General features: G+C 40.6%; 1 protein-coding gene across 1 annotated transcript in view; it reads right to left on the bottom strand.

The window, feature by feature from the left end:
* The window catches only part of LOC127576271 (von Willebrand factor D and EGF domain-containing protein-like), a 199871-nt gene that overhangs the window by 136917 nt on the left and 35341 nt on the right, over nucleotides 1-27613 (bottom strand). The window contains exons 5-8 of the mRNA XM_052026761.1: nucleotides 21380-21612; nucleotides 18653-18742; nucleotides 15600-15744; nucleotides 2997-3214 (exon numbers count right to left, since the gene is read on the bottom strand). Coding sequence (XP_051882721.1) covers nucleotides 2997-3214; nucleotides 15600-15744; nucleotides 18653-18742; nucleotides 21380-21612 — 686 coding nt within the window. The remainder of the gene's footprint in view (nucleotides 1-2996; nucleotides 3215-15599; nucleotides 15745-18652; nucleotides 18743-21379; nucleotides 21613-27613) is intronic.

Below are 27613 nucleotides of genomic sequence, written 5' to 3'. Positions count from 1 at the left end.
TACTATTAAAAAATGATTGTTTGAAAAATGCCTAATGACAGCTGCACCTCAGAACAAGATGATCTAATTTCCTGGCTGTGCTCTAAATGAAATTATATCACATCTGACACAGAAATAATTCCACTGTTGCAAGTGTAATTCGCAGCTGGAAATGCCCCATCAGAAGACTTGTGGAGTTGTGCAACTTGGCCATCACAATTTTGCTCCAGTCCAAAAAATAATCAGTACCCATATACATAGCTCAGAAAACATATGGCTATGTATAAGACTTTCCAGGCTAGAACAATCCACTATTTCTTCTGTATGCAGTGCAATGTCCATCTGCGACTATTTATGTCCTGGGAATCTGACTTAAAATGTAACCCACTGACTTGCAAGTCAGAGCTCAGAGTTCATCACTGACAGCAAGTTTCTTCCATACTGTCCTATCAAAAACACTTTGGTCAGGCACCACATGAGGAAATGAAAAATCTTTTCCAGTGTCCAATCAAAGATTTCTTAGCTACTAATCCAACAGAACCAGATTAAAGCTCATATTTAGTAATCTCTCTGCAATTGGATCCTCGACTTCCTTATCGGGAGACAACAGTCAGTGTGGATCAGTAATAACATCTCCTTGCTGACAATCAACACAGGTGCACCTCAAGGATGCGTGCTCAGCCCACTGCTCTACTGTCTCTACACTCATGACTTTCTGGCTAGGCACAGCTCAAGTGCCATCTATAAATTCGCCGAAGACACCACTGTTGTTGGCAGAATCTTAGACGGTGATAAGCAGGTGTACAGGAGTGAAGCAGATCAGCTGGTTGAGTGGTGTCGCAACAACAACCTCGCAATCAATGTCAACAAGAGTAATGGATTTCAGGGAGGGGAAGTCGGGAGAACACACTCCAGTCCTCATTGAGGGGGTCAGTGGTGGAAAGGATGAGCAGCATCAAGTTCCTGGGCATCAACATCTCAGAGGATCTATCCTGGGTCCAACACATTGATGCAATCACGAAGAAGGCACGCCAGTCATTCTACTTCATTACGAGTTTGAGGAGATTTGGTACGTCACCAAAGACTCTTACAAATTTCTACAGATGTACAATGGAGAGCATTCTAACTGGTTGCATCACTGCCTGGTATGGATACTCCAATGCACAGGTTCAAAAGAGGCTGCAGAGGGTTGTAGACTCAGCCAGCTCCATCATAGGCACAACCCTCCCCGCCATCAAGGACATCTTCAAGAGGTGGTTCCTCAAGAAGGTGGCATCAATCATTAAGGACCTTCACCATCCAGGACATGCCCTCTTCTCATTACTACCATCGGGGAGGAGGCACAGGAGCCTGAAGACCCACACTCAACATATTAGGAACAGCTTCTTCCCCTTCACCATCAGATTTCCGAATGGTCCTGAACACTACCTCCCTATTCCTCTTTCACACTATTTATCTATTTGTCACATAGTAATTTTTATGCCTTGCACTGTACTGCTGCCACAAAACAACAAATTTCAAGACATATGTCAGTGATAATAAACCTGATTCTGATTCCAATAAAGAGATAAGGAACAACACTGCGAGACAGAGCCATTGAATAAAGTGGAGAATTCTGATATGATAGCTGTAATTAAATGTGGTCACAGCAAGAACAGAATTGTAAATCATGTTCTTCAAGGTATGATATTTTCATTGTAAAAATGGAGACAAGAAAGCTTGTAGAAATCATGATATTAATTATGAACACTATGATAACACCAAAGTTTAAAATGGAAACTGGCACCAAAATAATCCTTTTTTATTGTTAAAGATTACAACAGGAATAGTTACATTACATAAAAGGAAATATAGTGTAAAATTTACAGACCAGTTAGGAAGAGCTTGATGATATTAAATGTTCAAATAGTTATGGCAGAACAGATTAAGATTGAACATAGGCCAATGGATAGATTTAGCTTCAACATGGCTTGGCCCAATTCTTGGTTATGAAACAAGGTCTGCAGGCAAGTTAAGAAAGAGCACTTAGGAAATACTGAGCACAATACAATTAGGTAAGTAGTAGTGGTGCAGTGATTAAATTACCAGACTAGCAGTTCAGGGGGATAAACTAACATCCAGAGACCAGAGTTCAAATCCCACTGTGACAGTTGTGGAATTCAGTTTCAGTTGATAGTCTGAATTTTTTTTTAAACTAGCCATTAGCAATAATGACCACACCACTATTGGATTGCCAGATAATCCCATCTAGTTCACTGGCATCCTCTTGGGAGAAAATCTTCCATTTTTATCAAGTCTGGTCGATGTGTGAATCCAGACTCACCATCATGATTGACTCCTAAATGCCTTTTGAAATGGTCTAACAAGCCAATCTGTTTAATGGTAATAAATGCTGGCTTTGCCCAGGTCCCAGATCCCATAAATGAATAAAGTGAAATGTCAGAGAAAGGAAAGTTTAAGGCAAGATGAAGCAGGAACCATTTCACATTTAAATAATGTAATAATTTGGCAATTATAACCACGTACTGGTAATGTAAAACATAAAAATATGAAATGTAAAAGCAGATGTTCAAGCATAATTATGGGTAGAAGTCATTCATTAAATGCTGGCATTCCAGGAATGAATTAAAAAAAATGGAAACCAGGAAGTTACAAAGAGCAAAGTTAAAGTATATTGAGAGGGGTGTAAAGTGAATTATTCAGTTAGACTATGCCATTCAGGAGGAAAACACCAGCAGTGGCTTGATGCTCCAAGTAGCTTCCATTTTTATGTAACCCCTGCAATCTGATGGGAAAACCAAAGGGGGCTAGTATTTAGTACATTTCTGGGGCTACAAATTGTTTGAATAGTATGTAATAAAGTTTCTCAGTTGTTTCATCTGCAAATGTACATAAACTTAATTATTTTACCAACAGTATATGATTTACAATTTCATGGGTTGATATCATCTTGACTTTTGCGATTAAAATTCAAAGTAACCTACTGAAGCTATTAAGATGCTTTATTTGGAACTCACCTTCATATCCTTTGGGGTGTAACCATGCCACAAGAAATTGTTTGATTTAATAGGCTCAATCCTAATATTGCTGACACGATTTCCATCTCGAGCAAAGTCTGTCACAGCCATCACAAACAGAGTACTTCTTGCACAGCTCCCATCTACACAAGCCATCTGTATTAAATCCACCTGGCATGAGGAGAGTGCTACATTTAGGGGTGCAGAACTCTGACTGTCTGAAAATACAACAGCAAATAAAATCATTAAACAATATTGAATCCGTGTCATTTGTTTCAATAGATACAGAGAATCAGCACATATTATGGAGAAAGTTAATTCTGAAATGTCACCAATTATCATTCATAAATTCAGACACAAATTATGTGAAATTATGATTCAGTGTAGGAACAGAGACATCAGATCTAAATTTGTTCATGGTAATTGTTTCTTCTTTGCATGTGCATATTGATGATGGCTGAAAGTGACATGAATAACAATAATTGTCAGTGTTTAGCTCTGACAAGGGAGAAATTATGGGAGCAGTAAATGCCACTGCAATCTCATGCATTGTACCTCTCATTTCTGTAATCTGAGTGGAGGGGAGGAAATACATGTGTGCATTTTGACTTTTTTAAAGCAATAACCACATAAGGGAATACTGTTTCTGGAATCATAGAAAGGCACTGAACAGAAACAGTTTGTTTAGACCATCAAATCTATCTGCCTTTTCATCCGTAACCTGTTCAGTCCAATCCCATTCTCCTGTTTGCTCCTCATAAACTTTAAGGTTCACATTTTCCAAGTTAATCAGTTTTCTTCAGAATGAACCAATGGACTCTACTTCAAAAACTATTTGTGGCAGATTTCATTCCAATAACCCCCTGTGCAAGACAAGATGTCTTTAGTATGAACTCTTTGCTTTGTGATTGTCTGAAATTTTGCTATCACAATGCTACACAATGCCAGAATTCCTAGATATACAGCTGGCTCAACTTTTATCTTTACTTCCTACTCTGTTAGCATCACTTTGTTTTTGATAACAACTAAATGGAATCTCCCTACTTATCCATGGAATTTCAATCTTCATTAGGCACTTTTTTTTAAATCTGAAAAGTACCTGATATCAATCCTTTCCTGCACTACATATATTTCTGATTTAGAAACATGGAAAACCTACAGCACGATTCAGGCCCTTCGGCCCACAAAGCTGTGCCAAAAATGTCCCTACCTTAGAAATTACTAGGCTTAACCCTCTGTTTTCCTAAGCTCCATGTTCCTATCCAAAATTCTCTTAAAAGACCCTATCGTATCCGCCTCCACCACCGTTGCTGGCAGCCCATTCCACGCACTCACCACTCTCTGTGTAAAAAACTTACCCCTGACATCTCCTCTTTACCTACTCCCCAGTACCTTAAACCTGTGTCCTCTTGTGGCAACCATTTCAGCCCTAGGAAAAAGCCTCTGACTATCCACACGATCAATGCCTCTCATCATCTTATATCCCTCATCCTCCGTCGCTCCAAGGAGTAAAGGCAAGTTCACTCAACCTGTTTTCATAAGCCATGCAAGCTTATTTGTAGCTCCATTTCCTTTTCTTTTGCTATTGTAAGTTTTGCTTTCCAGCAAATCTCTTCTTCCTCTCTTTTAACAAAGAATTGAATTATACCATAGGGAGAATTGCCCACATGTTCCCCAAATTTTAGGTTGTCTACTTGCTCTACTTCTTTATCCTGAGCTATAAGGACTTGTCCTTCCTTTTTGGAACAGCAACATATTGAACGAGAAAACAGTACTTACATGTAGCAAAAAGACTTTCTGTGACAATCATTTCCTGTATCACATTCTCCTTTCAGGAATTTAAAACTCATACAGTGACACTCTAATTCATGCAAATGCTGCACACATTCTGGCAGACAAGCAACTACCCTCAAAAAAGCATTTCATTAGTTCTCTGCAATATCAAAATGTCATTATATTGTCATGGGTTCAAGCAATCTGGGCTTAGTCCTGACCTCCGGTACGGTCTGTGTGGACCTAACATGTTCTCTCTATGAGTGCCTGGGTTTCCCCTGGGTGTGGCACCCAGGATAAGTTTTACCCTACATCCAAAAGACCTGCAAATTGGTAGGTTACCTGGTCAGTGCATTTTCCTAATGTGCAGATGAGTGGTAGAATCCGGGTATGGGGGAAATCATTAGAACGTGGGGAGAATAGGTTACAGGGAAAATTAGTGAGGGGGTGGAATTATTATGTAAACTGGCATAGACTCGATGGGCCAAAACAATCTCCTTCTGTCTCGTAAGGAAATATGAAGCTATAAAATACCTCCCCTTTCACTCCTTCCTTTTCCATTCCAAGTACCTAAAAATAATGTACTTGTGCACATGACAATAAACTCGACTGACTTTAATCATAGAACAATACAGCACAATACAGGCCCTTCGGCCCACCATGTTGTGCCAACCTTTAAACCACACCTAAGACTATCTAACCCCTTCCTCCCACATATCCCCCACTTTAAATTCCTCCATATGCTTATCTAACAATTTCTTCAACTTGACCAACGTATCTGCATCCACCATCACCCCAGGCAGCGCATTCCATGCACCAACCACTCTCTGGGTGAAAAACCTCCCTCTGATATCTCCCTTGAACTTGCTATCCATTATTTTAAAGCCATGCCCTCTCGTATTGAGCATTGGTGCCCTGGGAAAGAGGTGCTAGCTGCTTACTCTATCTATTCCCCTTAATATCTTGTACACCTCTATCATGTCTCCTCTCATCCTCCTTCTCTCCAATGAGTAAAGCCCTAGTTCCCTTAGTCTCTCCTCATAATCCATACTCTCCAAACCAGGCAGCATCCTGTAAATCTCCTCTGCACCCTTTCCAATGCCTCCACATCCTTCCTGTAGTGAGGCGACCAGAACTGGACACAGTACTCTAAGTGTGGTCTAACCAGAGTTTTGTAGAACTGCATCATTACTTCGTGGCTCTTAAAATCGATCCCTCGACTTATGAAAGCTAATATCCCATAAGCTTTCTTAACTACCCTATCCACCTGTGAGGCAACTTTCAGTGATATGTGGATATGAACCCCCAGATCCCTCTGCTCCTCTACACTACCCAGAATCCTGCCATTAACTTTGTACTCCGCCTTGGAGTTTGTCCTTCCAAAGTGTACTACACTTCCCTGGATTGAACTCCATCTGCCATTTGTCAGCCCAGCTCTGCATCCTATCAATATTGTCATGAACCAGCAACAAAAGAAACACACTGAGCATGTTTCAGTGTTAAAAACTATTTTATTAATCACTACTATTGATAATACGTAAAATAAAAGTAAAAATGTTAGTATGTTAGAATTCAAGAATGTTAAACCTCGAACGTTAACGCCAAAACTAAACTCTTCGTGTGTGTGTGTGTGACAAAGTCCAAAACTCCCAGTTCCTGAATGGTTCTTAAAGTTCAGTTCCGCAAGCCATAAGGTGAAACATGGGCAAGGGCTTCTTCAACAACCACCGTTGTCTGAAGATAAGATGTAGATGTAGAAAAACATAGAGAGAGTACATACGAAATCCAAATGTTCCACGATGGAACCCAAACGACACTTCAGTGTTTACTCGGTAGTGACTTCCTCACCCCGAAAAGCATCCGAACCGTGGTCGTCCACACACAAATACCTGTTTCCTTCTACAGGTCAGCAACAAAGTGAACTCCACCGGATTACTTCCAACTTCCATACATGGATTTCAGTGGTAAACACAGTTATTGTTTCTCATCCATCGATAGAGAAAAACAAGCAGGCTGGTGTCTCTCTCCCTTCTCTCTCTCTCCTTCTTCTTCAACAACGTCATTACGTCCTTTATCTTCTATTGACATAAGCACGCCCCACACACACATACACACACACTCTATCTTAAAGGGACTTTCACTGAGTCCGTAACAATATCCCTCTGCAGTTTTTGACAGTCCTCCACACTATCCACAACACCACCGACCTTTGTGTCATCTGCAAACTTGCTAACCCACCCTTCTACCCCCTCATCCAAGTCATTAATAAGTATCACAAAAAGTAGAGGTCCCAGAACAGATCCTTGCCACTAGCCACAGCCCTCCAATCTGAATGCACTCCCTCCACCACAACCCTCTGTTTTCTACAGGCAAGTCAATTCTGAATACACACGGCCAAGCCTCCCTGGATCCCCTGCCCTCTGACCTTCTGAAGAAGCCTACCATGTGGAACCTTGTCAAACGTCTTACTAAAATCCACGTAGACCACATCTACTGCACTACCCTCATCAATCTTCTTGGTCACCTCCTCAAAGAACCCTATCAGGCTTGTGAGACATGATCTTCCCTTCACAAAGCCATGCTGGCTGTCCCTAATCAGTCCATGATTCTCTAAATGCTCATAGATCCTATCTCTAAGAATCCTTTCCAACAGCTTACCCACCACAGATGTAAGGCTCACTGGTCTGTAATTCTCTGGACTATCCCTACTACCTTTTTTGAATAAGGGGACAACATTTGCCACCCTCCATTCTTCCGGTACCATTCTCGTGGACAACGAGGACTCAAAGATCCTAGCCAATGGTTCAGCAATCTCCTCCCTCACCTCGCAGAGCAGCCTGGGGAATATTCCGTCAGGCCCCGGGGACTTATCTGTCCAAATATTTTCTAACAGCTCCAACACATCCTCTCTCTTGATATCTACATGATCTAGAACGTTAACCTTACCAACACTGTCCTCAGCGTCATCAAGGCCCCTCTCTTTGGTGAATACTGAAGAGAAGTATTCATTGAGAACCTCACCCACTTCCACAGCTTCCAGGCACATCTTCCCACCTTTGCGTCTAATCGGTTCTACCCTTACCCTCGTCATCCTTCAGCTCTTCACGTATGTGAGAAAAGCCTTGGGATTCTCCTTAACCCTACTCACCAAAGCCTTTTCATGTCCCCTCCTTGTTCTCCTCAGCCCCTTCTTAAGTTCCTTCCTTGCTACCCTATATTCCTCACGAGCCCTATCGGATCCTTGCTGCCTTTGAAAACTCTTTGAAAAACTCTTTTCAGAAGCAGCAACCTACGTATATCTTTTCTTATGATGTGCTCATAATGTGGTTTCTACCACATTGCAGAAGCGCAAACTGGAAGTGGTTTTGCAGAAACCCTTGTCTACCTTGTTGTGACCTTGCACCTTATTGCACTGCACTTTCTCTGCAGCTGTGACACTTTACTCTGTACTGTTATTGTTTTTACCTGTACTACATCAATGCACTCTGTACTAACTCGATGTAACTGCACTATGTAATGAATTGACCTGTACGATCGGTTTGCAAGACAAGCTTTTCACTGTACCTCAGTACAAGTGACAATAATAAACCAATACCAATACCAGAACATCTCTGTTCAGTTTGCAAGGGTCACTCCATGCTTCCAGTTTCCCATGACTCTAATACTCCATTCTATTCTCTTTTTGCCTTTAGCTTCCTTCACTGTTCCAATGAAGCTCAATGTAAACTTGAGGAACAGCACCTCATCAAGAAAACAATAGTGACAGCCTAGTTTGTGGCACCATGGTGGGCGGGCTGTACAGAAAGTGGGAAACAAGACTGGGAGAGTGCTAGCGGTAGGAGATTCTCTCATAAGGGAGTCAAGTGACTCCCTTATTCTGTGTATTCTGTGGCCCTAAAAGAGACTCCAGGTTGGTCTGTTGTCTCCGTGTTGCTAGGGTGAAGGATGTCTTGGAGTGGCACATTCTAAAAGTGGAGGATGAACAGTCAGAGGACACTGTACATGTAGGAGAAGGGATGAGCTCCTGCAGAATGAGTTAAGGGAGACAGGTAGCTGTATGAAGAACAGGACCCCAAAGGTTGTAATCTCTGAACTGCTTCCAGTGCCACAAGCTAGTGAGTATAGGAATAGAAGGATAGGTCAGATGAGTGCGTGGTTGAAGGGATAGCGAAGAAGGATGGGCTTTAGGTTCCTGGATCACTGGGATTGTTTCTGGGGAAGGCTGGGCCTATACAAGCAGGATGCTTTGCATCTTAACTAAAGTGGGACCAACGTCCTTACTAATAGGTTTGCTAGTGCTATTGGCGAAGGTTCAAACTGAGTTGGCAGAGGAAGGAGGCTCAGAGTAGTTGTTCACAGTTACCTAGAGGAGAAATAGTAAGTCCAGTATGCAAAACAAGTGAACATCAAGGGAATTCAAAGCCAAATTGCATATATTTTAAAGCAAGGAGGGTAAAGAGTAAAGTAGGTGAACTCAAAGCTTTAATTAGCACAGGGGTCTATGATATTGTTACCATCTCCGAGAAATAGTCTAAGGATGGGCAGGACTACTAACTGAATATCCCAATGCAGAGAATTTTCAGGTGAGACAGAGGGGCAAAGTAAAAGGGGAGGAGGTATTGCACAGTTTCCATGGATTCTATCTACACTTTTCACTGCCTCGGTAGAGCAGTCAACACCTTATTGTCTGCCTGCACTGCACTTTCCCTGAAACTGCAACATTTTATTTGGTATTCTGTTGTTGTTTTTCCCATGTGATGAAATGATCTGTATGGATGGCATGTAAAACAAAGTTTTTCACTTACCTCGGTACATGTGACAATAATAAACCAATTTACCAGATTGCATTACTTTCATTACTGAAGAAGGATATCTAGAAGGCTCCTCAAACAAGGCCACATGGGTAGAGATTAGAAATAAAGAAGATATTGTGGATGTGGAAGGCAAGATCAGTAAATTCGCCAATGACACGAAGGTGTTGATGGTGTGTAAGGTAATTCTAAGTTGCAAAGAGATATTGATATTGTCAAGTGATGCATTTTGGGAGCACTAATGAGGCTAAGAATGGTAGGGTCTTAGGGAGTATTGAGGAACAGAGCAACCTCAAAGTACAAGTCCATAGATCCTTGAAGGTAGCAATGCAGGTAGGCAATGTGTTTAGGACGGCGCACAGGATACTGGTGTTCATTAGTCAGGGAATTGAAGGTAGGGAAGTTATGCTCCAACTTTATAAAACCTTGGTCAGACCTCAGCTGGAGTACTGTGTGAAGTTCTGGTCCCTCAAGGTACAAGAAGGATGTGATAGCGCTAGAAAGGGTGCAAAGGAAATTCACCAGGATGTTGCCTGGGACAGAGCAGTTTGGCTATGAGGAGAAGCTGAAGAAGCAAGGACTGTTCTCCCTCGAGTGGAGACTAAGCAGGGACATGACTGAGGTACACAAAGTTATGACAGGTATAGATAAGGTAGACTGCAAGAAACTTTTCCCCATATCAGAGGCAGATAAACCTAGAGGAAATAGGTTAAGGTAAGGGGGAATAAACTCAGAGGGGATATATGGAGGGTCCTTCTTCACCAAGAGAGTGTTGAGTAACTGGAATTCACTGCCTGAGTGATTGAAGCTGGGTCATTGACAGCGTTTAAGAAGTGTGTGGATGAACACTTGAATCACTAAGACATAGAAGGCTATCGACCAAGTGCTGGGCAATGGGGTTATTATAGAAGGGTGCCCACTGGTCGGCGTGGACAAGTTGGGCCAAATGGCCTGTTTCCATGCTATGTGATTCTATGATTCAATGGTTTCAGATAGTCAGCTTTTCCAGTCTTGGTACCTCAGATTTCTAGCACTGTTTTGTATTTTTCTATTCTGAGATTGTACATTTTCTTTGTCTCGTCCACCAGAATACTCCTTTTCAGCTGCTATCACCACAAATAATTATTATTCAATCTCTCTCAGCCTTCACCCAGTCACAAATATTGTCTTTTGTCCTCTCTGCCCTTTCCCCTTTCTCTGCAACTGAAAATGTGTTTCATTGCTAGCTTTTCCCACTTGTGACAATCACCGATCTGAAACATTAACCCTGTCACTCTCTCCAGAGATGCTGCTTCTCCTGTTAGGTAATGCCAGCATTTCCTTTTTTATTGAAAATCTGTGGATTATCGAGCTGCAGGTTGCTTCCTACTATTTGTACTTGTTTTCCTCTGCTTGGCCTTTGCCGTGTAATGTTTGCACGTACATGAGCAATTTGACAGGACAGGTAGCAAAATCATTCGCTATCAGGATGCTTCAGGCACACATGGATAGCTCACAGCACAAAACCAATGATCATATCTTTCAAAATCTGTGAAGTGAGCTTTCCAACACAGATTGCACATCACAATCATTCATTTAGGCACATGGACTCTCTCAGCATGTCTGTGGAGTTCCCTATGGTCACTGATCCATTTATTCTTGAGGTCAGGAGGAAATGAAGTACTCTACCAGAAAGTTGCAAAGACATTTAGATCCATAAATAGTCCCTCCCTGATCTGCTGAATGCCTTAGAACTTTGTGTCCATTATACCTTGTTGGCCATTCAAGTTTACACTATTTTACACTGGCTTTTCAGCATTTTTTGGTCAGGAAGTGGGTGAATCATATTCACTGCCAAGACATTTTTTGTTTGTATGAATATTCATGATTCCTGTTTTGTGTCAACTGTGCCTAAATCTTTGTATCAGAGCCCTACTAATCATCCATTCAGCAATTCAGTCTAAACAATAATATAATCACTTCTCCAAATGCATTTGCATAAGTATTTGGAATTTCAAAATGGAAAAGCTTGACAGATCATTTATTGTACTTAATGTTCTGGGCACTAGAAGTAAAAATTGAGATCAGTCCAAATTATAAAAAGACTTCTAAATTTAATTTCTATTATTGAATCTGGAATTCGACCCAGTGTAAATTATGCAAAGTGTTTTGATACACTGAGATTTCATGCTTAGGTTACACAAGCTGCTGCTGGTAAATAGTAACACAATACTGCAGACTTCGAATGTTCCTCCAGCTTACTTTACATTTAAGGAAACGTTGTCTTGGTTAGTAGTCCCAGATCTGATGGTTAAATGTTATTTTCCAACTTATTTATTATTATGCTTTTGAAAAACATAATTAATTCTGGTACGCAATGAGATGGCACAGTAACATGGATTTCAGGAGTTTGGGAATTGGAAGGGAGAGAGAAACCTAAGAAAATAACGAAAGCCATGGAAATGGTACAGAACAAATTGTTGGGGACATGGGCTGACAAAACCTCAGGTGCTACTGGGCTTCATCCAAGGGTTTTAAAAGAAGAGGCTAGTGAGATAGACCATGCATTAATCGTAATTTTTCAAAATTCCCAGAATTTGAGGAAAGTTCCATTTGATTGGAAAATAGCAAATGAGGCTCCTTTATTCAAAAAGTGATGGAAGCTGAAAGCAGAAACTGCTGGCCAAGTATCTTAACATCTGTTATTAATATGTGAGAAGATGTTACAGTCAGGCACTTTGAAAAAGTCAAGGTAATCAGGCAAAGTCAGAGAGGGTTTGGGAAGGGAAAATAGCATTTGATCACTTTATTGGAATTCTTTTAAGAAGTAATGGATAAAGGGGAACTTAGATTTCCAGAAGGCCTTTGATATTGCACCACATCAAAAGTCATTGCAAAAAATAAAGGCTCATGGTGTAGGAAGTAACATACCAGTGTGGAAAGAAGATCGGCTAGCAAACAGAAAACCAAGATGTAATGAGTGGCATGCCACAGGGATCAGTGCTGAGGCCCCACCTTTTCACAATTTATATAAATGACTTGGATGAAGGCACCGAAGGTATGATTGCTAATGAGACAAAGGTGGGTAGGCAAACAAGTTGTGAAGAGGACATGGGGGCTACAGAGCAGGACATATTATTTAAATGATGAGGGACTGCAGAGTTCTGAGGTGCAGAAGAATCTATGTGTCTTAGTGCATGATCCACAAAAGACTTGCATGCAGGTAAAGAAAGTAATGACACAGGCTTAACAGAATATTGTTATTACTGACGAATGCCAAAGTAGGCAGATCGTGCTTCAGCTACATAGGGCACTGGTGAAACCATATCTGGAGCATTATGTACAGTATTGGTCTTCTGAATTAAAGAAGAATGTAAATGAGTTGGAAGCAGTTCAGAGGTTTCCTAATCTAATACCTAGAATGGGCGAGTTGTCTTAAGAGGAAAGATTGAACAGGCTGGTCATGTATCTGTTGGAGTTTATGAGAGGTGACCGATTGAAATACATAAGATTCTAAGGATACTTGACAGAGCGGATATGGAGAAGATGTATCATCTCATGGGAAAATACAGAACTAGGGGTCACTGTTTAAAATATTGAAGAAATGTGGGGAACTTATTTTTTCTCAGGGGGTCACATGTCTTTGGAATTCTCTTTAAATATTTTTAAGGCAGAGAGGTTCTTAATAAGCAAGAAGGTAAGTGTCTACCAAATATACACATATATGTAGAGTTGATGTTACAATCAGACCAGCCATGATTATACTGAATAATCCTGATCTTGAATGATGTCTGTGGAAATATGGGCTTCCTCTGGGTGCTCTGGTTCCTTCCAACATTTCAAAAACATGTTGGTAGCTTGATTGGTTACTGTAAAATACTCTCAGTATAGATTAATGTCAAAAAGAAGCAAAGTAGTTGACAGCATATGTGAGAGAGAGTAAGTTGCAGGAGTACAGAGAAATGGGGATAGAAGGAATGGAACTAATTGGATTGTGCTCTGTGTGTTGGCATGGACCTGATGGGCTAAGTGGCTTCCTTCTGTAACGTTATATGCATTTCCTTCTTTAACATTATATGCATAAGGTAGAAAATGTGCAAGTTCTGGCAGAGATGAAGACCAAACTAATCTGAAATGCCTTCCTTTTAAATGAATTATATTTTTGCTGTTTAGCCCTGCTTGTGCATGTTGTTTGGCTTTCAAAACACAAAATTTTATTAACATTAAATCAATAAAATTCAAACTTCTTATCTTGTTATTGTATTGCAAAAAAAAAGATTCAACCTGGACAATCCAATTCCAATATCCATTCCCAAACTGCTTAGTGATTTACAACAAAATCTTCACATTTACATAACACCTCAATGTCTTAGTTTTGTCTTATACAAACATTTTTCTTCCCTTAGATTTTTCCGATAAAACACCTCAGGTCTCTAAAACTGATTTTCATAACTTGTATTACACATGAATGATAGCCGAAGGGAGAAACTAATAGCCAAAGTCACTTTATCAGTTTAAAGGAATCTGGAATGAATGGGCCGATTCAGAAAAGCACCAGCAGGGGTATGTAAATGGATTACTTGTTCACTGTCTTGCTCAAATAATTTTATATTGTTATAAAAATAAAAATACTGGAAATACTCAGTAGTTCAGATGGCACCTGTGGAGGGGGAAAAATAATTAATGTTTCAGGTCAATGATTTTTCCTCAGAACCCAACGACAAAGGTCATCAACCTGAACAGTTAATCTATTTCTCTCACCAAGGGTTGCCTGATCTTTGGAGTATTTCCAACAATTTTGTTTTTATTTTTGGTTTCCAAATCTGCAGGTTTTTTAAAACATTTCAACTAAGGTTACGATGTAAAAGTTCTGTAAAGAAAGAGATCCTGGAAATCATAGAGAGGGTGCAGAGGAGATTTACAAGGATGCTGCCTGGAATGCGGAGCATGCCTCATGAAACGAGGTTGAGGGAACTCGACCTTTTCTCCTTGGAGAGAGGGAGGATGAGGGGGGACCTGACTGAGGTGTATAAGATGATGAGAGGTATTGATAGGGTAGATAGTCAGAGGGTTTTCCCCAGGGCTGAATTGGTGGCCACAAGAGGACATAGGTTTAAGGTGCTGGGGAGTAGATATAGAGGAGATGTCAGGGGTAAGTTTTTTTATTCAGAGAGTGGTGAGTGCATGGAACGGGCTGCCGGAAACAGTGGTGGAGGCTGATACAATAGGGTCTTTCAAGAGACTGTTAGATAGGTATATGGAGTTGAGTAAAATAGAGGGCTACGGATAAGCCTAGTAATTTCTAGGGTAGGGACATGTTCGGCACAGCTTTGTGGGCCGAAGGGCCCAAATTGTGCTGTAACTGTTCTATGTTCATCCTGTTCTATTAATATTACACATTATTTTAACGTGGATTTAGGCATTTACTTCAGACCAATTTATATAAAAGTGTGTTAATATAGACATTTACATTTAGTAATTTGCAGTCCAGAGCAGAGGGCATGACAGTTCCTTTTCCATTATCAGGGAGACGGACAATACATGATGCAAAATATCACATTATTTTCATACATCCTTGGCAATATAAGTCCTAAAGTTAGGGCTGTTTATTTTGTTTAAATGCTTTCCACATTGTAAATCAGTAAATCCAATGTAAATTTCTTCACATCTTCAGAGTATGCAAAGATGCTTTGGACCTCTGAAATATTGACATACAGATTAAAAGGATTTGATACAACATTTAAAATGCATATTTTGTGGAAAATGAAAATTTGCTCCACATATTCTATTGGTATCTTTTTCACATTCAGATAATTCTTTAGTTTATCATCAAAGGAAATGTGAACCATTTTGATGAGTGCAGGATAAATCAAGATCTCATCAGAATGAATGAATAAATGAAGTACAACATGCAAGAATGTATTGCTTAATGAAAAGACTTAACAGAAAACGATCAAAATACGACCGATTTCATCAGTTGCTTAACCACCGTTTACATCACATACAATTTGTTGCATTCATTTACTACCTTAATTCTTACCTGAATCATTGATGGTTAGCTGCAGAGTTAATTTACAATTGTTTATATTCTGACTATCTTCCAGGCAAGGGATAGGGATAGTACTTTTGATCGATAGAGAATGCTCCTTTCCATCTTCTGCTATATGCAAAGATTCTGGCTCAAACTATGTGAAAGAGAGAAATTTCAACCAGCAAGCTTTAACAACCTGAGTAAATGGTTAATTTTAAAATATTGTAAGTTAATGGAGAACAAGGTTTACACATCAAATGACTTCCCGGTTAAGTACCTCTCAATCAATTAGTTCAAGGGCTATGATAATAAGTTGTTTTCAGTATTAATCAGAGAGCACTATTTGTTAACAACATCCTGTGATTATAAAGTGTGCGATTTTTAAATACCATACAGTAATTTTTTATGGTCCTCAAGAGCAATAAGGAGAGTTTCTCCTTTGTCTGTGACCATGCATACTGGTGACTGATTACAGAGAATGTGGACAATGGAATAAAAATCAGGCAGATTCCTTTTTGCCTGTTTAATCTCCATTATTTTCCAATATCATGGTGGTCCATTGTACTTGGGTGCTCTCAAAGTATATAATTGCTGAAAGTATACTGTGCTTCTCCGACAATGCTTGGTTCAATGCTCACTAATAGACAGATGAACCACACCTCAATTTTAATATGCTTTCAAATCCTTCCATGGCCTTTCTCCTTCTCCATAATCTTGACCGTCCTTATAATCCACTGTCAAACCTGTATCCTTCTAGTCTTTGACATTGGTGACCATGCCTTCAGCTGCTAACATTCTGGGGCAACGCCCAAAATGCTAGAGGAACTCAGTGGGTCAAGCAGCATCTATGGAGGGAAATGGACAGTTGACGTTTTGGGTTGAGACACTTCTTCAGGAGGACCAGAAAGAAAGAGGGGAGATAGTCAGTATAAAAGGGTGGGGGGAGGGGGTGGAGTAAGAGCTGGTGGGTGAAAGGTGAATCCAAGTGAGAGGGGGAAGATAGGCAGGTGGGGGATGGTGTGGGAATAATGTGAGAAGCTGGGAGGTGATAGGCGGAAGTGACAAAGGGCTGAAGAAGGTGGAATCTGATTGGACAGAGGACGATGGAATGAAGGGAAGGAGGTGAGGAGGGGAACTGGAGGGAGGAATGCATGAGTAATGGGCAGATCCAGAGGGTGGGGGAGGGGAAAGAGCAGGGGTGATGGGGTTGGTGGGATAAGGGAAAATAAAGGGGGAGGTCAAAAGGGAGTGGTTACAGGAAGTTAGAGAAATTGATATTCATGCCATCAGGTTGGAGATTACTAAAGCAGAATATGAGGTGTTGTTCCTCTGATCTGCGTTAAGCCTCAACTTGGCAGTAGAAGAGGCTGTGGACAGATATGCCGGTGTAGGAACAGAAAATGGAATCAAAATGGCTGGTTCCTGGGAGATCCTGGCTGTGACAGCAGATGGAGAAATGGTTCTGGGCTTTGGAATTTCCTCCTCTGCCTCCCTGCTGTGTTTTCCCTCTTTAAGGTGTTCCCAAAACCCATTTTTAATCAAACTTTTAGTCTTCTACCATACATGGGCTGTAATAATGCTTCTGTGAAGTGCCTTGGAACATTTAGTTGCTGTTGGACAAACCACAAATGGTGATGAGGCAGCATGCAGGACCAAGATAGGTCACCTGGTTGAGTGGTGCCGAAACAACAAACTCTCGCTCAACGCCAGTAAAACTAAAGAACTTATTGTTGACTTCAGGAAGGGAAAGGAGGGCGAACATGTACCAGTCTAGATTGGTGGATCGGTGGAGGAGAGAGCCAGCAGCTTTAAACTCCTGGGCATTAACATATTGGGTGACCTTCCTTGGGCCCAGCACATAGATGCAATCACAAGGAAGGCACACCAGCGCCTTTACTTTCTTGGAAGGTTAAAGAGGTTCGGCATGTCATCAAACACTCTAACAAGCTTCTACAGATGTACTGTTGAAAGTATCCTGACTGGTTGCATCATGGTCTGGTACAGCAATTCAAATGTCCAGGAATGTAAGAAGCTGCAGAGAGAAGTAGACCCAGCCCAATACATCATTAGTACATCCCTCCCCAGAAGGGAGTATCTACATGAGGCGCTGCCTCAAGAAGGCAACATCTTTTGTCAAAGATCCCCAGCATCCAGGTAATACCATCTTCTTGCAGTTACTATCAGGCAGGAGGTACAGAAGCCTGAAATCTCACACCACAAGATTCAAGAAGAGCTACTTTCCTTTAACCATTCGGTTCTTGAACCAACCTGCACAAGCTTAATCACTACCTCAGAATAGCAACATTCTGACCACTTTGCACTACAATGGACTTTGTTTTTTTTTGTTCTAATTGTGCTCTTTCTTGTACAATTTTGTTTAAAACTATAACATTTTAAAAACTTTAAAACTTTATACAGCATGGCAACAGGCCCCTCCAGCCCAATTACACCCATGTTAACCTACTAACCCCTACGTCTTTGGAATGTGGGAGGAAACCGGAGCACCCGGAGGAAACCCACGCTGTCACGGGAGAATGTACAAACTCCTTCCAGACAGCGGGGGGAATTGAACCCTAACCACTGGCGTTGTAATAGCAGTACACTAACCACTACGCTACTGTGCTGCCCCAAATTTATAATTTAAGCTTTTCTTGTGAACATTGTGTATTTGATGTTAAGTGCCTTTGATGCTGCTGCAAGTGAGTTTTTCATTGCACCTGTGCATGCAAATACTTGTGCATGTGGCAATAAACCTGACTTTGACTTTACATCAAAAGCTGTATTTTAGTGCAACTGTAATTTCTATTATTGACCTTAGCAATCTGAAAAAAAGCACAGATTAAAAAATAGAAATATTTTATCTCAATGGCTCCTCATCAGTAATTGAATGAGTTGAATCATAACACAAGTTGAGATAAATCATCTCCAACTAAGTTCAGGATCTAAAGTCACAAGATACTTCCTCTGAATCTGCTTTAACTTAAAATTCTACAAACACCATCTTAAAGTAAGTGCCATCAAAGATACTAAGATTTTGAAGTGAAGAGAACATTTTCACCCACCTTAATTCCAGCAAAGAATGGCTCACTATTCTTGGACAGGCTGTGTATATCTGGAAAGTCCTGCAAGAAGGTTGATACGCTGCAGTATACCTGTAAAGCAAAGTATGAGTAATAGGAATCACTGATTTTAGTTTGCTTCCTGTGTAAACATTTTAAAGTGATGCTATTTTAGATGATATCACAAGGCACATTTCCCATTCTGCGGAGGGCTACTCAGTCTGTCATGCCTGTAATTGTATCCCAAGATAAACTGTAACCATTGATACCCGGCTGGGAGTGCCAGATGGCTCAACCGTCCTCAATTTGAGCTGTTATGCAAAGATATTTATTCACATTCCCTACAAAACATAGCTGCTATTACTAAGTGGGTATACCCTGTGAATTGAAAGAAAACCTTGTATGCAAAGCATCTGGTACAGCAGACATTCCAGTAAAACAACAAGCTTGCTATAGCACTGGAATGTATACTGGAAAGAGCACACAATGTTGACAATAATGCTTTGATCATGAAGCACAGGGGAACTATTCAATAGGTTTATCACAGTGAAGTAAAAATCAATTAGTAGATTGATAACAACAAACTGCACGTGACGTGATTCCAACAGAGTGCAGTTTTAAAGCAGTCATAGTTTGTAGCACTGGTTCTCCAAGCCACACTTCATTGAGATGTGGCTATCTGATCTTTACATCACAGTCTGGTTGAAAGACATCCTTCAATCTATTTCATTCAACTTTCTGGATTTATAATTGAAGATTATAAAATAAAGCAAATTATGGGTAGAGATACTGCATAAAGAGAAAACTGATTCAAAGAACATAGAACAGTACAGTATAAGAACAGGCCCTTCAGCCCATGATGTCTGTGGTGAACACGTTGTCAATCCAAACTAATCCCATCTGCCTCCACGTGATCCATATCCCTCCATTCCCTGCCTGTCCATGTGTATCTCTAAATGCCTCTTAAACGTTGCCATCACATTTGCCTCCACCACCTCCAAGCAACTACTACTCTATGTTAAAAAAACCTGCCTCACAAATCTCCTTTAAACTTTCTCCCTCTCACCTTAAAGCTGTACCCTCTAGTGTTTCACATTTCCACCCTGGGAAAAAGACACCACCTGCTGTATCTATGCTTCTCATAATTTTATTTACTTCTACCAAGTCACGCCTCAGCCAAAGAAATCAATCCAAGTTTGTCCAACCTCTCCTTATGGCTAATACTCTTTCATGCGTGCAGAACCTTTTCTGCATCCTCTCTAAAGCCACTGCTTCCTGTAATGTGGCAACCAGAACGGTACACAGTACTCCAAATGTGGCCTAACCAAACTTTTATACAACTGCAACACGACTTCTCCAATTTTCCCTGACTGATGAAGGCAAGTACGCCGTATGTTTTCTTTACCATCCTATCTACTTGTGTTGCCACTTTCAGGGAGCTATGGACTTGCACCCCAAGATCCCATTAGACAGCAATGGTCTTAAGGGTCCTGCCATGTACTGCATACTTTCATCTTGCATTTGACCTCCCAAAGTGCAACACCTCACACTTATCTGAATTAAAATCTATCTGCCATTTCTCTGCCTCACTGATCTATAGCCTGCTGTACCATTTGACAACCTTCCTCACCATCCACAACTCCACCAATTCTTGTGTCGTCTGCAAAATTACTAAATAGCTCACTCACATTTTTCATCCAAATCATTGATATATATTACAAACAACAGAGGTCCCGGTACTAATCCTTGCAGAACACCACTAGTCACAGACTTCTGGTCACAATAACACCTCTCCACCACTAGCTTCTGCCTTCTATGGCCAAGCCAATTTTGAATCTGATCTACCAAGTCTCCATGGATCCCATGTGCTTTAATCCAATGTAGATTTCTGTGCAGATGAAAAAAATGCTGTTGAAATAAATTGAAAATAAACCAACAATATAATCCAAGCCACTTTCTACAAAAAAAAAATTAAGATAGCAGCATGAGATGTTCAATTCTGTAAAACAAAAGCAGATTGGATATGAATGTATTCTACAAAGTGGTCTCCTCTGTATTGGGGAAACCATATGCAGGTTTGTTGACTGTTTTGCAGAACACCTCCATTCATTCCACAAGTGTGATCTCAAGCTTCCTGTATTTTCACTTTAATTTTCCAACCTATAATCTCTCTGTCTTTGACTGCCTATATGGTTCCAATGAAGTTGAATGCATACTTGAGAAACAACACTTCATGCAATCTTCTGACTACACACAATGCAGGCTTCTGTGAATGAAAATAAAAAAAATAAAACTACAGATGTTGAAAATCCCAGCTAAAAGAAAAAGTTTTGTTCTTCAGGCTTGCATTGACCTTTACTGGAACAGTATCGGAGGCTGAGATGAGCAAGGTCAGAGCAGGATAACCTTACTGCTGACTTCTTACCTTGAAGTCTTGCAGAGATGCTTGAACAAGATTTAAAAATGAAAAACATTGAAAATGCTGGGGATACTCAGCAGTCAGATAGCATCTATGAAGAAGGAAACATAACTTTATAGGTTGATGACCTTTCAGATGAAATGTTTACTTTTTCACTCTCCACAGATGCTGCCTGGTCTGTTGAGTGTTTCCAGCAACTTCTACTTTTATTTCAAGGTTCCAATACCTGCAGTTTACAGCTTTTCAATCAAAAATGTGCTTGAACACAACCGAATTTTGGACATAGTTTCAAGGAATCTAGAAATCATTACCGTGTCTCCAAGCCTTAAAGAAGTACCATCCATCTCCACAAATGAGAACATCTGTCGGGTCGTGTCCCTCTTTACTTCTTCCTTCATGTGAAGTGGGGAAATCCGAGACCACACCACCACATATCCCACACTGCCATTTATCGTTGGGCTCACATAAGTGCACCTTAGATGGATGCTGGTGCCTACTAACTCAGGTGTAATCAGTGGCTTGTTAGGCAGAACGGGAAGCCTGGCTGAAAAAAAAGACATAAGCCCTCTTATTTTAAATGTAGTCACAAAGTCCACACGTTGTATATACTATGTATAAGACTCAAACAAATTCATTCTTTTAAAACTGTCAATGACTTCAATGTTAAGTGCACATTTTTAACATTGACAGATCTGAAAGATAAGGTGGCCAGCATCTAAATACACACTCTTCCAGGAATGATCACACATCCTCGATACTCTTTCTTCTGCTGTAGCAGGGATGGCCATGAGCTCCAAAATGGACATGGGGATGAGAATGTGCAATTGCCAATGAATCTGAAACTGTAATTCTGTTTCACTCTCTCTCTTAAAGTATCGCTTCCTAAGCTACAGAATATTTCAGTTTCCAAAACCTCTAGTTAATTTGCCTTGGGGGGAAAACAAAAGATGCTATCTGTTCTCAGGCATGAAGCCCTATATGATAAGAATTAGTGGGAAAAGGTAGCCATGGAAGTCAATGCAGGAACTCATCAACAAACACCTGATTACAGTAAGTTTAATAATCTCACATGCTCAGTCAAGGTCAATGAAACTGCCATATCATATCGATGGTATCACTACTCTTACTCATGGCTTGTTAATACATCACTGACCAAGGGCTCTGATATAACTTTTACATGCTTCACCTCATCTTAACATACTTAGAACTGTGGTAAGCCTCATATCTTGTGCAATCTTTCCATTAATCACCACCATATCATGTGAACATAAGATTCAAAATTATCAGAATCAGATTTATTATCACTGACATATGAAATTTGTTGTTTTGCAACCGCAGTACAGTGAGAAGACATAAAAATCTATAAATTACAAAAATAAATAAATAGTGTAAACAAGAGGAATAATGAGATCATGTTCATGTGTTCATGCGTTCATGGATCGTTCAGAAATCTGATGGTGGAGGGGAAGAAGCTGTTCCTGAATTGTTCAGTTTGAGTCTTTAGGCAGCTGTACCTCTTCCCTGATGGTAGTAATGAGAAGATAAGATAAGATTTCTTTATTAGTCACATGTACATTGAAACATACAGTGAAATGCATCTTTTGTGTAGAATGTTCGAGGGGGCAGCCTGCAAGTGTCGCCATGCTTCCAGCGCCAACATAGCATGCCCACAACTTCCTAACCCATACGTCTTTGGGATATGGGAGGAAACCGGAGCACCCGGAGGAAACCCATGCAGACACATGGGGAGAACCTACAAACTCCTTACAGACAGCGGCCGGAATTGAACCCGGGTCACTGGCACTGTAATAGCATTACACTAACCGCTACACTACCATGCCTGCCGAGGGCATGTTTCGAAAGGTGAGGGTCATTAGTAATGAATTCTGCCTTCTTGAGGCACCACCTTTTGAAGTTGTCGTCATGGCGGGGAGGGCTGTGTCCGTGATGGAGCTGTGCATTGGAGGCTCCATACCAGGCTGTGATGCAACCAGTCAGGATGCTCTCCACCGTACATCTATAGAAATTTGTAAGCGTCTTTGGTGACATACCAAATCTCCTTGAACTCCTAGCAAAGTAGAGCCACTGGCATACTTTCTTTGTGATTACATCAATATGTTGGGCCCAGGATAGATCCTCCAAGATGTTGACACTCAAGAACTTGAAGCTGCTCACCCTTTCCACTGCCGACCCGTCAATGAGGACTGGTGTATGTTCTCCTGACTTCCCTTCCCTGAAGTCCATTATCAATTCCTTGGTCTTGCTGATGTTGAGTGCGAGGTTGTTGTTGCAACACCACTAAACCAGCCAATGTACCTCAGTCCTGTAAGCCTCCTCATCGCCATCTGAGATTCTAGCAAGAATAGTGGTATCATCGGCAAATTTATAGATGGTGTTTGAGCTGTGCTTAGCCATACAATCATAAGTGTAGAGAGAGTCAAGCAGTGAGCTAAGCATGCATCCTTGAAGTGCACCTATGTTGGTAGTCAGCGAGAAGGAGATGTTATTGCCAATCCACACTGACTGTGTTCTCCCTATAAGGAAGTTGAGGATCCAGTTGCAGAGGGAGGTATAGAGGCCCAGGTTTTGAAGCTTGGTTATTAGTACTGAGGGAACAATGGTGTTGAACACTGAGCTGTAATCAATAAACAGTAGCCTGATGTATGTCTAAGTACTCCAGCCAGTGAGATTGCGTCTGCTGTAGACCTGTAGTGATGGTAAGCAAAATTCAGCAGTTCCAGGTCCTTGCTCAGGCAGGAGTTAATTCTAGCCATAACCAACCTCTCAAAGCACTTCATCACAGTAGATATGAGTGCTACTGGGCGATAGTGCAACATATTACACAACGCTCACTAATTAGACTTTCCTTCCACACACCAGAAGGCATCAGGAGCCAGCTGTAGGGGCACTGTGCACCTGCATCCTGTAAACAATATAGAAGAGAGAGAGATGGCCATTAGGGAAAGAGCCATTGCTGAGACCAGGTCATTGGCCCAGCTGAATCTACTGAATATCATGGTATCCTGAACCTCCTCACACATGTTCTTTTCTGATGTACACGCCAAACCTGATGTAAACATTTAGGTGTTATATTATTTGCTTATTTCATCTTAATATTGGCTGTTATTCCATTTAGAAACTTGAGAACAACAATTTCTCTGACAGTGTTTAAGATACTGAAGTCACTGATAATGGCCACACCTTTACTAGATTTTATATTCACAACCACCATATCAGATGTTTATACTACTTATATTTTAGAGGATGCAGAAAGGCAGGATCTGCAGGTGATGAAACATAGAGCAATAGCGCACTGCTTCAAAAGCAGAGAGCAAAGATCATGTGGGTGCCAAATCATCAGAAGGCAAGGTCACACCAATGAGGTCTTTGATTAAATGGTCTAAGGAAGAAAACCAATGTGTACACACTATCAAATTTCTGGAGCAGGGGCAAGCCACCAAAAGAATCAGTTTTTATTCTCTAATAGCATAAAGGAATCTAACATCATTTTGGAAAAGACTTTGCACAGTGCTTGGAGCCCTTTTTATCTAACGTGGAAGAGACAGACAACTTGATCAAAAACCTGCGGACCAACAATGATGTTGCCTTTGGTAGCTAACTGATTTCATTCCAGGGCAAGAAGCAAAGTAAAGGTGACGGCATAACATGAATTTGGACCATTGACTTTGGTTCAAAAATGTTGCTTATTCTAGAATCTATAAACCTCTCCACCTTATTTTTTGCCTACAAGGCCTCCTTAAACCCTTCTCATTAATCATCTAGTCATAATGGAGAAATACCACTGGTGCAAGTGCATTAGAGGAAAGTATCCAGGATCACAAAAATGCCCTCATCATGACCATGATCAAGAAAGGAGATTACAATGTATGCTAAAACCTTCGATGAAGGACCAAGTGTACTATAACCAAATTTACAGATGATACAAAGATAGGTGGATTAATAAATTGTAAGGCCACAACAAGCCTGCTAAGGGATACTGTTAGCTTAAGTGCAGATGGAGTATACTGTGGGAAAATGTCAAGTTATCCATTTTGGAAGAAAGAATGAAAAAACAAATTATTATTTAAATGGAGTGAGATTACTCAAAGTATTGTGGCACAAAGGAATCTGGGAGTCCTGCTGCATGAAACATAAAGGATTGGAATGCACGTATAGCAACTGATTAGAAAGGTGAATGGAATCATGGCTTTTATTGCAAAGGATACAATGCACAAAAGTAGGGAAGGTTTAATGCAACTCTACAGCGGCTGGTGAGTCTGCACCTGGAGAACACTCTCACGCCTATCATCATTGATGCATCCATTCATTTAGTAGCAGTAGCTGAAAAAGTATTGCTTGCTATGTTGGATATCCCTTTCAGAGCTGCCCGGAGAAGTCACACCCACTGTGTTACATCATAACCACTGTGAGAACTTACACACATTCATAGAGAACACTTGGTAAAACAAACTATGTCAGTTTCAGCATGGAGTTACAACAGGAACCCAGCACCATTGTTCTGTGAACCTTACAACTGAAACTTTCATAAACAACATTGGGGTGACCCACAAAATTGCTTTAGTGCCCCACAAACAGTGTGAAGCAAGTTCCTTCACTGTCACTGGATTAAAATCCTAGAACTCCCTCCCTAACAGCACTGTGGGTATACCCACACCTCAAGGACTGCAGCAGATCAAGAAGGCAGCTCACCACCACCTTCTCAAAGGGCAACTAGGGATGGGGAATTAAATGCTGGCTCAGCCTGAAAAGCCCATATCCCTTGAATTAATAAAAAAACACTATCTGTAGCCTCTAATCTGTTCATTATCATTTCTGGGGATAAAAAATCCTACTTCCAGTTTTATGCAAGAATACTCTATCGAGTTTTTTGTGTGTTATACACACAGCACTTTACTAGATTTATTGCTCATGTTTCAAAGGCAAATAGCATGTCTTGTTTTGACATGTTTACAATAGCCAACAATAAATACAAAAGCAGCTTTTAATTTTATTTGTAGCACAAAGGAGCTATAAAATTATTGGACTGAGACTGTTTGCTCCACGCCGTGTATCACAGTCAGTGGCAGTTCATCTTTGCTGCCTTACTCTGATGAGGATTGTGCAGTCACCCATATCAAAGGCTGCGGACTGGCCAAGAAGAATGAGAAGGGATAAATTAACTAAGGATTACCTGGGATATTAGTCATGATTTTTGACAAGTCTTTTTTTGGTTGTGTGGCAGAAGCAGAAATCTGATTGGATGGATTTAAACAAGAAATTCCAGGAAAGACAGGCATGAATTTGGAGGCACCAACATGTTCCAGGACTCATCCTTTTGACCGTTTACTGGATGCTTTGAATGAATTTTTGGCCTGTCTCTTTCATTTTATCATGTATGAACCTGACACCATTCTAAACTGTAGCCAGGTCTTAATTTGTTTCACATCCTGTTACTTTGTGCCTGCTGCTGATTAAGCAATATGTCGATTCAAAAATTCTCATCCTTGTTTTCAATTCTCTTCATGGCCTTGTCACTCCTCCAAGGCTACAACTTCATGACCCTGCATATGGTGTTTGAACATTTGGACCTATCTTCAGTCCGATGCCCCAATTAAATGATCCATCTCAGCTTCCTCTTGAAGTGCCCTTCATCACAAAAGCCAGTCTTCACCAAATTTGATTCTCTCTAATTGATATAAAGAAAAGGCTGAGAGCAATGGATAGAGCAAAGGCTAAGGGACCAGAAAACATCTTGGCTCAGGCAATGAGGTTATCTTCAAAACCAGATGCACCTCTAAGTTTATCTAGCTCAGTTAAACATTAAACCCGTTTGAAAGGTCTGTACTGAGGGGGGATTCTCACCAGTTAGGTCAGAGCTGGCTTTGCTCAGGATGCTCTGGAAAGAAGAAGAGCTTCAGCAGGTAGATGCAAATAAATGCATGCAGCTCACTGCTCCCAGAATGTTATTTTACTGAGATTCAGAGTGATCAAAATTAAGGGATCAATCCTGGTAATGTTGGAATATATATTTTTGTTCCAGGACCCCATGTTAATATATGTCTATTGACATGCATCAAATACTAGCTTTAATTGTCCCATTTTTTTGTTCACTACTGTAGTCAAACAAACTTATGTAACATTTGTCTGTACATAGATGAACTGGAAATGTCTTATGTAATACAAAAGATATTCTTTATTCCTGGCTCCTAACCTATTCAGATACATCTCAATTAATGTAATTAGAATGAGCAATGATACCACTGCTGTTTGAAACACCAGCAAAATAACAAATATTGTCCCAGGTAGACGTAATCAGCATTTGACAGCTTACTTATTGTCACTTTCATCTCAAAACAGACAGGTCTGGTGTTTGTCCAAGTTTTTAAGCTCTTGGTTTTACAGTTGGACTCTGAAATCAAAGTCTTACCAAGTTTTCAAAACTAATCTAAAAGTGAAATCGGCATTAACATGGCATCTAATGAGGACATTAGTTTGTGTTGGCAAGGTATATGATCTACAGTAAATACTGGAAATACTAAATAGGC

Source organism: Pristis pectinata, chromosome 1 (genome assembly GCF_009764475.1).
Source record: "Pristis pectinata isolate sPriPec2 chromosome 1, sPriPec2.1.pri, whole genome shotgun sequence".
NCBI classification, from domain to species: domain Eukaryota; kingdom Metazoa; phylum Chordata; class Chondrichthyes; order Rhinopristiformes; family Pristidae; genus Pristis; species Pristis pectinata.
The sequence above is the reverse complement of the archived record's forward strand: the minus strand, read 5'-3'. Positions and strand labels throughout refer to the sequence as shown.